This window comes from Podarcis cretensis, assembly GCF_951804945.1.
Source record: "Podarcis cretensis genome assembly, chromosome: 8".
Taxonomy (NCBI): Eukaryota; Metazoa; Chordata; class Lepidosauria; order Squamata; family Lacertidae; genus Podarcis; species Podarcis cretensis.
In genome coordinates this window covers 10,453,385-10,466,029 of record NC_137177.1, presented here as the reverse complement: position 1 = coordinate 10,466,029, position 12,645 = coordinate 10,453,385, and the positions used below count along the sequence as shown (strand labels likewise).

Genomic DNA, 12,645 nt, shown 5'->3' with positions numbered 1-12,645 from the left:
TCTTATGACTGCAGGACCAGTAATTCCAGAACCGAACGTATCCTTAAGTAAAAACCATTGAGCCGCGCAGCCTCATTCATCGCTGGGCGTCTTTCTCTCTTTTCCCTGGCCTCTTCCCGAGGAAAGAGTTAAGCGCCCCGTCGCCTCCTAGCCCTGGCGAGGGGCGGTCGCACTCCTTGCCCTTCCCCTCTGGGGCGTTCCCGGCTGGGAGGGGAGAAGTCCGGGAAAAGGGCCGCAAAAGCGAAGCGAAGCGCCTCCCCCCGCCCCCCGATCCCGCTCGCCTCTCCGCCCGGGGAGCTGGCAATGCGCCCTGGGCGCACCTGGCCTCCTTGGCAATGCGCCCTGGGCGCATGGCGCGCAGGGCTCCCCTGGCGGTTGTGCGCCTGCCGGGGGAAGGAGTTTCGAGAGCGGGCAGGCGGCCAAGAAGAGGAGGAGCTGTAGGCGGAACTCCCCCGGGGAGGCGAGGCCGGTAAGAGGCGTCTGTGAAAGTCCCTAGTATTCAGCTGAGCCGACGGGGAAGTCCCGGCTTCCTCTACCGCCGAGGGTGGGCGAAGCAGCGGGTGTCACCGCCGCTCCTCGGGATTCACTCGTGGGCGCCCGCGGGGCACTGAGAGCACTGCCATCGCCACCCGGACCGTCGGGTTTGGGCGGCGGGGGAGCACTTCCAGCCAGGAAAAAGGAAAACAAGAGAAGAGAATTGGCAAGGGACGGAGCGCGGAGACCGGGCGCGGCTTGGCTGGTGACTCCTTTCTCCGGAATCCAGAAAGCGGACGAGGAGGGTGCGGGTGGGGTTGTGACCTTCCTGCACCCCCCCCCCTCGGGTCTCTCCTGCTGCTCTTGGAAAGGACTGCCTGCCGGCTTCCTGAGCATGACACCTCACCCACTGCCCACACCCTGTGAGCAAAGCGCTCAGGTGTGATCACATGGCGCGTCGGTGGAGGTAACCGGGCCATCCATTCTTCCGAGCCTATGGAAAGGGATTTGCAGCGTCCGTCGGAGGGCGCTTGGAAAGCGGCCGCCGTCGGAAACTGAGAGCCTCCCCCAAGCTGCCTTGGGTGAGCGGGTTCCCTGGGGGCTTTTGGTTTGCGAACATGAGCAGGTGATGGTGACTTTCCGACTGCCGACTCCGCAGCACCCGGGAAAGCCGAGCAGGTGGACGCCTCCCGCTCCACCAGCCCTTGACCCAGCTCTGGAGCCGAAAGCGAACCCTGCCCGGGAGTCCCTGCCCGGCGACGGCAAGGAGGATTTGGCAAACATGGCCGGGGAGCTACCTGTGGACTTGAGCACCTGGCGGAAAGGGGGCAGCCAAGGCAGATGCGTCGCCCCCGACAGAGAGGTTTCTTTGGACGCCTCCGGGAGGCAGTTGCCTACTTCCCGGGAGCCCGAGGAAGCCCCGAGTGCCGTCTGCCAGCCCGGCCCCATCCTTCCAGGAATGCGGAGCACGGCTTCCCCCCAGGCGGGGCTGGAAGGGGAGAAGAAGACCAAGACGTGCTTGCCCTTGCGGAAACGCCCGTATGTCGTGCCGGGGGCAGATGGGGACGCCCAGGGGCCGCTGGCTGGCAAAGTCCCCAAGACGGAGAGCAGTGAGCTGTGGGGCTCCCCCTTCAATGGTTACCACTCTCCGTATATCTCTGTCAGCTACCCAAGATTCCCAGCTGCCTATTACTCAGGTAAAGAGAAGGCACCCTCTCTGGAATGCTCTATCCCTGCTCAATCTCCTTCCGCCAGCAGCTGATTTTTCTACCTCTCCATCCTTAGGGTTTTTTTTGCAGCCAACTTCCTTCCCAATCACTTGGCACGCATCCGCTTGCCTTTCCGAGAGTGGCTCACCTGCGGCGCTCTAGATCTCGATGGACCACACACCCCATCATCTCCGGTTTGTGTTGGCCGGGGCCGATGGGAGATGGAGCCCCACAACGTTTGAGGGCCACAGGTGACCCACTCCTAGTTTGCATCTCCCTTTTGCGATCCAAGGGCCCCACTTGGTAATTGAGGCGAAGGAAGGGCTTTGGACTTGCCCAAAACTTTTTTGTTTTTTGTTTAAAAAAACACCCTTTCCCAGCTGTAGGGGTCAAGAAGAGGAAGGCCTGCAGCAAGGAGGAAATGAATCTGTGAGGCAGGTGTGGCAGCCAGATGGATGGGAAGTCTGCGAAACTGGTGAAATGGAGATGTTGGTGCCTGCCTTGGTCCCGAGAACATAATCTCTGAATCGGGGAGTCCCCTTGTGTGCATCGCACCTCAGCCCTGAAAATGCCTAGGTGGCTATACCAAGCTACTCCTGGCCTGCAGTGAAGAATATTTTTATTTTTATCTGGTCCTGTAGCACCAAGGTTGCAGGTTCAGTCACTGTATGGAACAGCTGTACAGTATATTCCTGCTTTGCAGGGGGTTGGACTAGATCAGGGTTTCCCAAACTTGGGTCCTCAGCGGTTTTTGGACTATAGTTCCCATCATCCCTGGCCACTGTTCCTGCTAGCTATGGATGATGGGAGTTGTAGTCCAAAAAACAGCTAGAGACCCAAGTTTGGGACTACATGGTCTTCAGGGTTTCTTCCAGCTCTAAAATTCTATGATTCTATTCTTATTAATTCTATTTCTGCCCTTCCTCCCAAAGGAGCCCAGGGCAGTAGATATAAAATCATTAAAAGATATAAAATCATTAAAACATCTTGGTGCAGTACAGGTGCAGACTGGGAAAGATCTCTTGTCAAAAGAGCCTACCTTACCAGCTTGTTGTAGGCGTTGGCGAGCTGGAGCACTCTGCAGAACGCATGTGCTATAGAAATGCCTGAAGTATTTTTTATTTTTATTCCTTGCGAGTTGTTTGCCATTGGACCAGCTAGTGGCTTGGAGACGACGAAGCTTCTGAGCACAACAGAAGTCTTTGTCAGGTGTGAGGCCAGCACAGGCGCAAAGTAAATTGAAGCCCTCTCCTCAAGTGGGGAATCCGGACTTCACGGCAAGTTTGGTCAGAATTGTGGCGTTGGGAGAAGCACACCTGTGGCAGCGCTAGATGCTCAGGCTTTTCTTCTGCCTGTGGTGCTACTGTGGCCCAAACCGTGAGGTGCCCCAGAGTGTCTCCATCTAAGGAGCATCTATGAAGCTCACCTTCTCCCTTTGAAACCACTCCCTTCCTTGCTGCCCACTAGGTGTGGAAACTCTGCATTTCGCCTCAGGCGGCAAATAAGCAAAGACCGTCCTGAGTTGCAGCGCAAATGCGGCCAGACCGAAACCAAGCACATCTCATTGGATGCAGTCCACACCCGCACAATACATTTAAAGCACTCTTTCAGCACCGTTAACAAACTACAGCTCCCATAATTTTTGGGGAGAATCAGTACAAAGTGGTATAAATAGTGCTTTAACTGTATGGTGCAGACTGGACCCTTTAATTGCCGTTTTCTGCTGCCGTTCCACCCAGTTTGACCAGAATGAGGAAATCTGAGCTTCTTAGCAGAAGAACCAAGGGGTTTTTTTGGAGGGAGACAGTTTCCTCCTCTCTCTCTATTTTTAAAACAAATCAACAGGATCACCCCTGTCTTCGGTTGTTGTGAGGTCTAAAATGTATCTGCGTATACAAACAGTGATAACAAAGAACCCTTTAAAATGTGCTGCCTTTGAAGGCAATAAAATGCAGCCTTGGAGCTTTGTTGTCACTCTTGCGGCCCTATGCGCCCATTCTTTCTGCCACCACTACTGAGGCTCAAAACGGCATTCTTTGCTCCTGAAGAGGCTGGCGACTGGCAGAGCTCAAGGAAAGCCTTCCAGTGAACTTATCAATGAGGGGACCAGAAGTCCCGGATGCCTGGGTTCTTTTAGGGTCGGCTTTGCATCTCATTCCAACCCCTTCTTTCTCTTTTTCCCCACCTCCCCATTTCAGGTTTGGCTGGCCCCTTCCTCAGCCCCGAGATGTCGCCACTTTTGCATCCCATGACCCCCAACCCGGTGCTGAGGGTCCCCACCCCTTACTCTTTCCTCTGCCCCGTGGAGGCCCAGTTGGCCCTAGACGTTGCCACAGCGACGAAGCAAGATGAGGACGGAGACACGTAAGGAGAGGGAGAAGCTGGGTGCTCAAGGGGGGAGAACTAGAAGTGCAGGAGAAGAAGGGAAGGATTGGGGCCTGGCAGGAAATGGGGGGGATGGGGAGCTTCAATTTTGAGGGTCGATTCTGAGAAGGCATGTGTGCAATACCTGGGAATTTATAATTAAACAGCAGCTGCCAAAAGGCAGCTTGCACATGCTCAGAGGACTTCCTTGTTTCTGATTTTCCCATCCCAGTACTGAAGTCTGAGTCATGGGTGGAAGTTGAATCTCGCCTCTAGATTCAATTTCCATGGTGGGGCTGAATAATTTGAGGCATCATTTGAGGAGGCTAGAGAGGGCAACTGCCAACACCTCATATTTCACCCCACACGCAAATGGTTGCTTTGTGGTATCTCTATCTTTACGCTGGTGACCAGCCGTTTGCAGATTCTGGTTGTGGGGAGAGGAACTAAGCAGTTTCCCCTGCAAATGCCATGACCCACCCCAATGTGTTTGCAGAACACATAGTTCTAGCCTCAGTGACTATTGGCGTAATCTGTGAAATGGGCCTGTGCACTAGTCAAGCCAACAGCACACAGCCCCTTTGTTTAAAAAAGGAAACAAGCAGCCATTGGTTATTCTGTACAGACCTTTCTATAAAAAGGAGCATAACTGCAGAAAACACATTTAAAAACACAATTTTTTTCAGGGGAGGGAAAGGGAAGGTAATTTGACTTGGAAGGTATCCAAGAGTTGAGCCTTCTGGAATGTTTCTGCTGTAGATTTGAACCTGGGTCTCCCAGGATGAAGAAATCCACCCTTTGCATAATCAACACGCACCAGCCTTCCAGATGTTTCGAGCCACAACTCCCGCCAGCCCCTGATGTGCAGAATTGTGTTGCCGCATCATGTCAGGGTGGCCGTTTGCTTAGGCAAATTGGGGGGGGGGGCGGAGGGGAGAGCCCTGATTAGACACATTCCTGGTGGGTGCAGCCTGTCAGTGGCTGTCCGCCACCACAGTAGCTAGGTTGAGCCTCCATATCCAAAAACAGTCTACCCCACCTCTAGGGCCAAACAGCAGGAGTCTGCCTCTTTCCACCCTGTTTGGTTGGAAGGATCATGGACTTAGCCTAAAATGTACAGGTAACGCTCTTTCCTTCTGGTTTGGGTTTGGACATTTGGAGAGGAAGGCCTCTCCGCCTTTTTCTCCTCCTCTCACTCAGCAGCTTTGTTTAACCGGAGCCAAGTGCAGCTGCCAAAGGGGAATCCCCTACCCAAGCTACACCCCTCTCTCTTACACACACCCTGACTTCCTCCCCGTCTGCTGACGTTTCCCCTGCTGTGTAATTGTTGGCAGTCCTGTCCCTTTTCCTGGAATATGGCGAAGGGGAGAAGTGACCCCTGCCCCTCTCTCCTCCTTAAGCTGCCCCACATCCTTCTGAGCTGCAGAGCCCTGAACCGGGGGTTGTTCGTCTCCTCCTTCCTCTCCGCTGGGGGGGCTGGCTCCTGCGGTGAGCCCTTGAGGCTCCGTTAGCGAGACAGGAAGCGGAGGTCAGGGCTCGGCTTACTGGAAGCCAGTGCCCTGGGAGCCCTTCCCGCTGCCTGTGGGCTTGTCCCCAGACGATAAGGCGGTTTCGTTTCATCGCAAGCGGGGAGAGAGGCAGCTTCTACGAAGTCAGGTTGAGCCCGGGGTGCTATGGGGATAGGTAGCAGGGGGGCGCTGAGACTTTGGACAACCGAGAGCCAGAGCTTTGGCCAGGAGTGAAATAGGGAGGGGGCTGCAAGCAGGGAGACCCCCTTAATCCCACTCATGCCCCTTTATAGAGGGTTCAGACCAGGGCCTTGCAGAGCCAGACAGAGGCCCGGGACAGGTAGATAATGTGCCCCCCCTTTTTTTTTACCCTGGGGATAACTGAAGTCTTATAAATAAGTGAGTATATAAATAATTTCCGCAAAAGTTATGCTGACAAATCATTTTATTTCAAGGCATGAACCGTTTCTGCATATAAACACAAAATGGAAAATATAGATACAGTGGTACCTCGGGTTACATATGCTTCAGGTTACAGACGCTTCAGGTTACAGACTCCGCTAATCCAGAAATAGTACCTTGGGTTAAGAACTTTGCTTCAGGATGAGAACAGAAATCGTGCAGCGGCAGCAGCGGGAGGCTCCATTAGCTAAAGTGGTGCTTCAGGTTAAGAACAGTTTCAGGTTAAGAACGGACCTCCGGAACGAATTAAGTACATAACCAGAGGTACCACGGTATACAATAGTGCTTTTTAAAAATACATAGGGAAAAGGATTATTTTAAGTAGAGCGGTACCTCAGGTTAAGTACTTAATTCGTTCCGGAGGTCCGTTCTTAACCTGAAACTGTTCTTAACCTGAAGCACCACTTTAGCTAATGGGGCCTCCTGCTGCTGTCATGCCACCGGAGCACAATTTCTGTTCTCTTCCTGAAGCAAAGTTCTTAACCCGAGGTACTATTTCTGGGTTAGCGGAGTCTGTAACCTAAAGTATATGTAACCCGAGGTACCACTGTATGTGTTGGTTGCGCTATTAAGAGGCAATATTAAAAACAGCTTAAAACGGCGCCTAATCACAGAGATGGGACGCAGGTGGCGCTGTGGGTTAAAGCCTCAGCGCCTAGGGCTTGCCGATCGAAAGGTCGGCGGTTCGAATCCCTGCGGCGGGGTGCGCTCCCGCTGCTCGGTCCCAGCGCCTGCCAACCTAGCAGTTCGAAAGCACCTCCGGGTGCAAGTAGATAAATAGGGACCGCTTACCAGCGGGAAGGTAAACGGCGTTTCCGTGTGCGGCTCTGGCCCGCCAGAGCAGCAATGTCACGCTGGCCACGTGACCCGGAAGTGTCTCCGGACAGCGCTGGCCCCTGGCCTCTTAAGTGAGATGGGCGCACAACCCCAGAGTCTGTTAAGACTGGCCCGTACGGGCAGGGGTACCTTTACCTTTACCTTTAATCACAGAGATAAGGTGCGTCCTAAAAACGTACATTTCATGCCATGGATGATTTAGCTAAGATTTCTGCAACTCGCGGGTTGGACTGGATGACCCTTGGGTTCCCTTCCAAGTGTCAAAAGCCCAGGTATAGGGTTTCTTGTATAGTGAAGGTGCTTCTGGGTGCAGGGAGCTTGGAAGATGCTGTTCCAATCCACCCCACCTTCAGTCCCCGATCAACTTTTCTCATGTGTCAATGTCCCTCAACCTCAGCCAAAGTGGTGCCTCCAGGTGGCTGATGGGAGTTGTAGTCTGGAAGGCGCCAGGTTAGCAAAGCTTTGCATACCGGGAGGGGAGGGATCTCTGGTCTAATGGATTCGCAGCTCATTTCTCTGTTCCGTTCCAGGCCTCTCCACATCGCTGTGGTTCAGGGGAATCTTCTGGCTGCTCGGCGCCTGATTGCTCTTTTCCACCAGGGGAGGCAAAGCCTGGACACCTTCAACAACCTGCGGCAGGTAAGTGTGAGCCGTGGGGTAGGGGCGTGCTGTCGGTCCATCATCCAGAGAGAGGCAGTGTGGTGTAGGGGTTAGAGTGTTGGACCCAGATCCGGGAGACCAGGGTTCGAATCCCCACTCAGCTATGGAGCTGGTTGGGTGACCTTGGGCGTCACTTGCCCTCGGCCTGACCCACCTCGCAGGGTTGTTGTTATAGGGCAAAATAGGGAGCGGAACTCTGCATGCTGTTTGGAGGAAAGCAAGGTGAACAGAAATGCAAAAATTAAATAAATCCCACTGTGGCCACCAAGAATCTTAGCATAGAGGATGTGAAGGCAATCGTACCTTGTTGTTTGTCCACAGCACCTGATATTTTGAGGTACAGTGGTACTTCGGGTTACATACGCTTCAGGTTACAGGCGCTTCAGGTTACAGACTCCGCTAACCCAGAAATATTACCTCGGGTTAAGAACTTTGCTTCAGGATGAGAACAGAAATCGTGCGGTGGCAGCAGGAGGCCCAATTAGCTAAAGTGGTGCTTCAGGTTAAGAACAGTTTCAGGTTAAGAACAGACCTCCAGAATGAATTAAGTATGTAACCAGAGGTACCACTATACACTGCTCCTGGACATGGGGTCTTTGCTTTAGCAGCACGTTTGTGAAGACTTGGAGGGCTTCTCCATCCGAGTGCTCACAGCTTGGGGGAGCGATTGCCTCTCTCTTAGGCCACAGGGAGAAAGTTTCCATCTGGGTTTTCATTCTTCGCACCAATGTGGGCGGCCGAATGTTATTGTGGGTCTCAGGCTGATTTCACACAGCTGGAAAAGTGGGAAGAGGAATCATAGCAACCTGCCGTATACCAAGGCCACATTCACCCCAGACATTGAAAGCACTGTGATGCCACTTTAAACAGTCATGGCTTCCCCCAAAGAACTCTGGGAGCTGTAGTTTGTTAAGTCCTGTTCAGAGACCTCCTGTTACAATCCTCAGCCTTGTTTCGCAGTCAATCCTGCTTCCCAAGGAACTCTGGGAATTGTAGTTTTAGCGAATGGAATCAGGTATCTCCTAACAACTCTCAGCACCCATAGCAAACTACAGCTCCCACAATTTTTTTCCTGGGGTGGGGGCTGTTTAAAGTTGTATCATAGTGCCAGGACTGACCCAAAACAGTTTGGCACCTGAGGCAGAGCCCAAAATGGCACCTCTCTCCCTGCCAGGGAAGAAAGGGTGAAGGAAGATCTACATCAGGAGCAAGGGGGGAGAGAAAGATGGACATCAGGGCTCTGCCATCCAGGTGGATCTTGCCACCTGAGGCGGTCGCCTCCACCTGCCTCTTGAGTGGGCCGGCCCTACATTAAATAGTGCATTAACCTTTCCTCTTGGGTGGGCCGGCCCTGGCTAAAGTTCTACATCAGGATCTGCTGTCCCAGCGGGCTCTGCCGCCTAAGGCGGTCGCCTCACCTTGTCTCTTGGGTGGGCCGGCCCCGCACGGTTCTTTAAATGCACAGTGCAAACTGGGGCCGAGTCCGTCTAGCTCAGTTTTGCCTGTGCATTGACTGGCAAAGCCGTGGCTCTCCAGGGTTTCAGTTCTCAGCCCTACCCAGAGACGCTGGGGAACGAACCGCGAGACCTTCTGCATGCAAAGCAGAGGCTCTGAACCACGGAGCCACAGCCCTTCCCCCTCCAGGAAGTTTTAGAGCGTGATCAGGTCTTGTGCATCAAGGGAGGGAGAGAGAACAGGTTCCCCCACTCTTCAGGGCTTCCAGTAAAGCTGGGGTATTCTGGATCCAGACCTTTAGAGGCCCTAAGCAGTTAAAAGATTTTGGTGCCCCCATATACAAGTTGCAAGGTTCTAATTTGGTTGTATTCCCAAGATGAGTGTATTTTTATTTTTTACCAGTCACCAAAACACAAACAGTGAAACCCCCCTGGCGGCTGATACATTGGGTATACAATATTCAATAATATACATATTCAATAATAACATATTCAAATCAGCCATATGTACACTTCTATATACACTCCTCCTTCCACAAGTGTTATTTAACTTTTAACATTTTAATTGCCCCATATTGTTCAAACCTACCCAAATAATTCTATATCTTCTCAAACCAATCCTCCTCTTTCTCAATGACCTTAAACCCTTTCATTCTATGTATCTTCACAGTTAAATATTCTAAAATTATAATATTCAGTTTTTTCCTCCATTGGTTCACCCCTAACTCTTCTGCATTTTCCCAATTACTCGCTATGACCTGTCTGGCTGCAATTACCATTAATTTTACCCATTTGCATTCCTTTTTTGTTTTTAACTCAGTACTACTCGGGGTAATAAGAACTATTAATTTAGTTATTTCCACGTTCCTTCCCACAATTCCCAGTCTGTTTCCCGATCTGTTTCCAATCTATACCAATCTGTTTCCAAAATTCATTAAGATGAATGTATATCATCAACCTCCAGCTGGGATAGCTCTGTCAGTAGAGCAGGAAACTCTCAATCTCAGGATCGTGGGTTCAAGCCCCCACATTGGGCAAAAGATTCCTGCATTTCAGGGGGTTGGGCTAGATGACCGTCAGGGTCCCTTCCAACTCTATGATTCTATTATTACTATTTTGTTGTTGTATGTATGCGCGCATGTATATAGGTATGTAATTTTTTTCACTTATTGTGGGAGCCATTTTTTGGTGGGACCTGGTTCAGACTCACCCCGGTAAATCCAGCAAATGGAAAATTTATGTGCCGCCCCCATTGATGCCCTAAGGGCGTCCTTATTTTGCTGAATGCTTCATCCAGCCCTGGGTGAAGAGAGAGTGAAAGAGGAAATTGGGTTGGGGGGGGCAGCGGAGAGACGAAGAAAGTGGTTGTTTTCCTACTACAGGATCCATTTCCTTTGGCTGCTAACATATAACCTTTCCTTAAGAACACGACCCTCAAGAGATAGAAGACCCACACAGATAGCACAGGGATTTGGGCGGAAACCTTGCTCAGAGGAGACCAGGGATCGACTGAGGTTTACTGGGCTTTCGATCCATTCTTCTGCCAAGGCAGGGGGTTCCTGGATGCCCGTGCCCCCCCCCCTGTGGAAAGTTGGCGGCTTTTAAAATTGATTATTAACGTGACCACAGACTCGCAGGTCCATCTTGTGCAGCTGTAGTGCCCTGCCAGAGTGAGAGAGCGAAGAGAAACGACTTCAAAATGTCAGAAGTGGTCATTAGGTCCTGTATTGTAGGTTGGGATTTTGAGTCTGAAAAGGCGAAGGGTCATATCCAGGGTTAATTCTACTCAAGAGTTGACGCGTTGGAGATATAACAGACGTGGCTCACTCGGGTGCATTAACTGCAATGGGTCTACTCTTGAGGCTACATCTGCACTATATTTCTGATGCCCTGTTATACCGCTTTGCAGCCATGGCTTCCCCTGCAAGGAATCATGGGAAACGTAGTTGCCAGGAGGCCCCCTATTCCCCTCACAGAGTGGTTTAGCAATCAATCCCTCCTCCCAGGGAACTCTGGGAATTGTAGTTCTGCGAAGCTCAGCACCCATTTAAAAAAACACACCAGCTGCCAGGATGCTTTGGGGGAAGAAACCCTGACTATTTAAAGTTCTATCCTATTGCATTATTATGCAAATAGGGCCTGAGCAGAACCCACTTGGTTTGGGACCAAGTAGTAGGGTTTCGAACTCTGGTTTCCAGGATATCCGAGCTTCCTAATGGTTGGTGCATTTCCCTGAAAGTTTGCGCAATCCTATCTTCCCCTGGGATCCGTCGCCATGGAGAAGCCTTGGGCGTGTTCACCTCAGAGCGGAGGTGGAGAGGTGGCGGCAGATCAGGACCGGCTGAGAGATCAATAAAAAGCTCTTGGGTCTGTTTTGTGGCTCATGAGCTCATGCAGTCATTGGCCTGATGTGCTGAGCCGCCATATTGTTGGGGCACCACCCACCTCAGTAACTTAAATTGGACAGGCCTGTCTCCAGTGTGGTTTTGGAAGGACTCAGGACTCTTGGTCCCTTCCCAGGATGCCTCAGGGCCAGGCTGGGATTTCGCGGTCTCCATGGCAACCGAGGGACCGACTCGCATGGTCTTCGACCCAATGCACCCCTCTCGATTTAGTCTTTGCTCCCAGTAGAGAGTGGGGTCTGGCTATGTTAGTGGGGTGTCTTAAACCTGTTACCACAGTCCAGTGTTTCTCAGACTCAGGTCTCCCGGTGTTGTTGGACTACAACACCCATCATGTGGCCCAGGATGATGAGAGTTGTAGTCCAACAACGCTCTGGCGGGTTTTCCCGAAGATGTTGCTGGCGATCCTTTTGCATCCCTGGCCTCACTGTTGTGTGATTAAATGAGGATAAATCTTGATTTTATCAAGTCTGAATTATTGCAACGCACTGAATGTGTGTGGAGGCTCCAGACACAGAATTCAGTTTATTAAAAACTGAGGGTTTTATGTGTGTTTTTTTAAACTCAGGTTTCTAGCCTTTAAGGCTGAGAAGAAAGGCTTGAAAGTTGATGGACAATTCTTGTCTGAATTAGGGGGCGAGGCTTGAGTTGGCTTTCAAGCTTAATTTCATTAATACACACAGATCTCAGTATTCAGCATTCTTTGCTACATATTTTTTTTTTAAAAAAAAAAACATTACAGTGGTACCTCGGTTTTCAAATGTCTGCATTGCCCAACATTTCGGTTTCCAAACGCCGAAAACCCGAAGTAAATGCTTCCGTTTCCGAACGCGCCTCGGAAGTCGAACGGCTTCCGCTGTGTGTATCTGTTGTTTTTCACAATTTTCTCTATTGAATTGGCAGACCACCCTTTGTGCCTCAGTTTTTGAAAATTTCAGAAGTCAAACGGTCTTCTGGAATGGATTACGTTCAAAAATCGAGGTACCACTGCACTTGGAAAACACAAAACGCAACAGAAGTAGCATGGGAGCTTGCTGGAGCAGGGAGAAGTAAACTCTTGAGAGGTTGGAGCATGAGTAGGCAAACTAAGGCCCAGGGGCCAGATCCGGCCCAATCGCCTTCTAAACGTGGCCCAGGGACGGTCTGGGAATCAGTGTGTTTTTACAGGAGTAGAATGTGTCCTTTTATTTAAAATGCATCTCTGGGTTATTTGTGGGGCATAGGAATTTGTTCATTTCCCCCCAAAAAAATATAGCCCAGCCCCCCCCACAAGGTC

General features: G+C 51.3%; 1 protein-coding gene across 1 annotated transcript in view; it reads left to right on the top strand.

The window, feature by feature from the left end:
- Positions 1–233: 233 nt before the first annotated feature.
- The window catches only part of BCL3 (BCL3 transcription coactivator), a 35,009-nt gene continuing 22,597 nt past the window's right edge, over positions 234–12,645 (top strand). Inside the window, exons 1-3 of the mRNA XM_079985481.1 lie at positions 234–1,670; positions 3,881–4,046; positions 7,384–7,492. Of these exons, the coding sequence (XP_079841607.1) occupies positions 1,103–1,670; positions 3,881–4,046; positions 7,384–7,492 (843 nt within the window). The 5' untranslated portion in view covers positions 234–1,102. The remainder of the gene's footprint in view (positions 1,671–3,880; positions 4,047–7,383; positions 7,493–12,645) is intronic.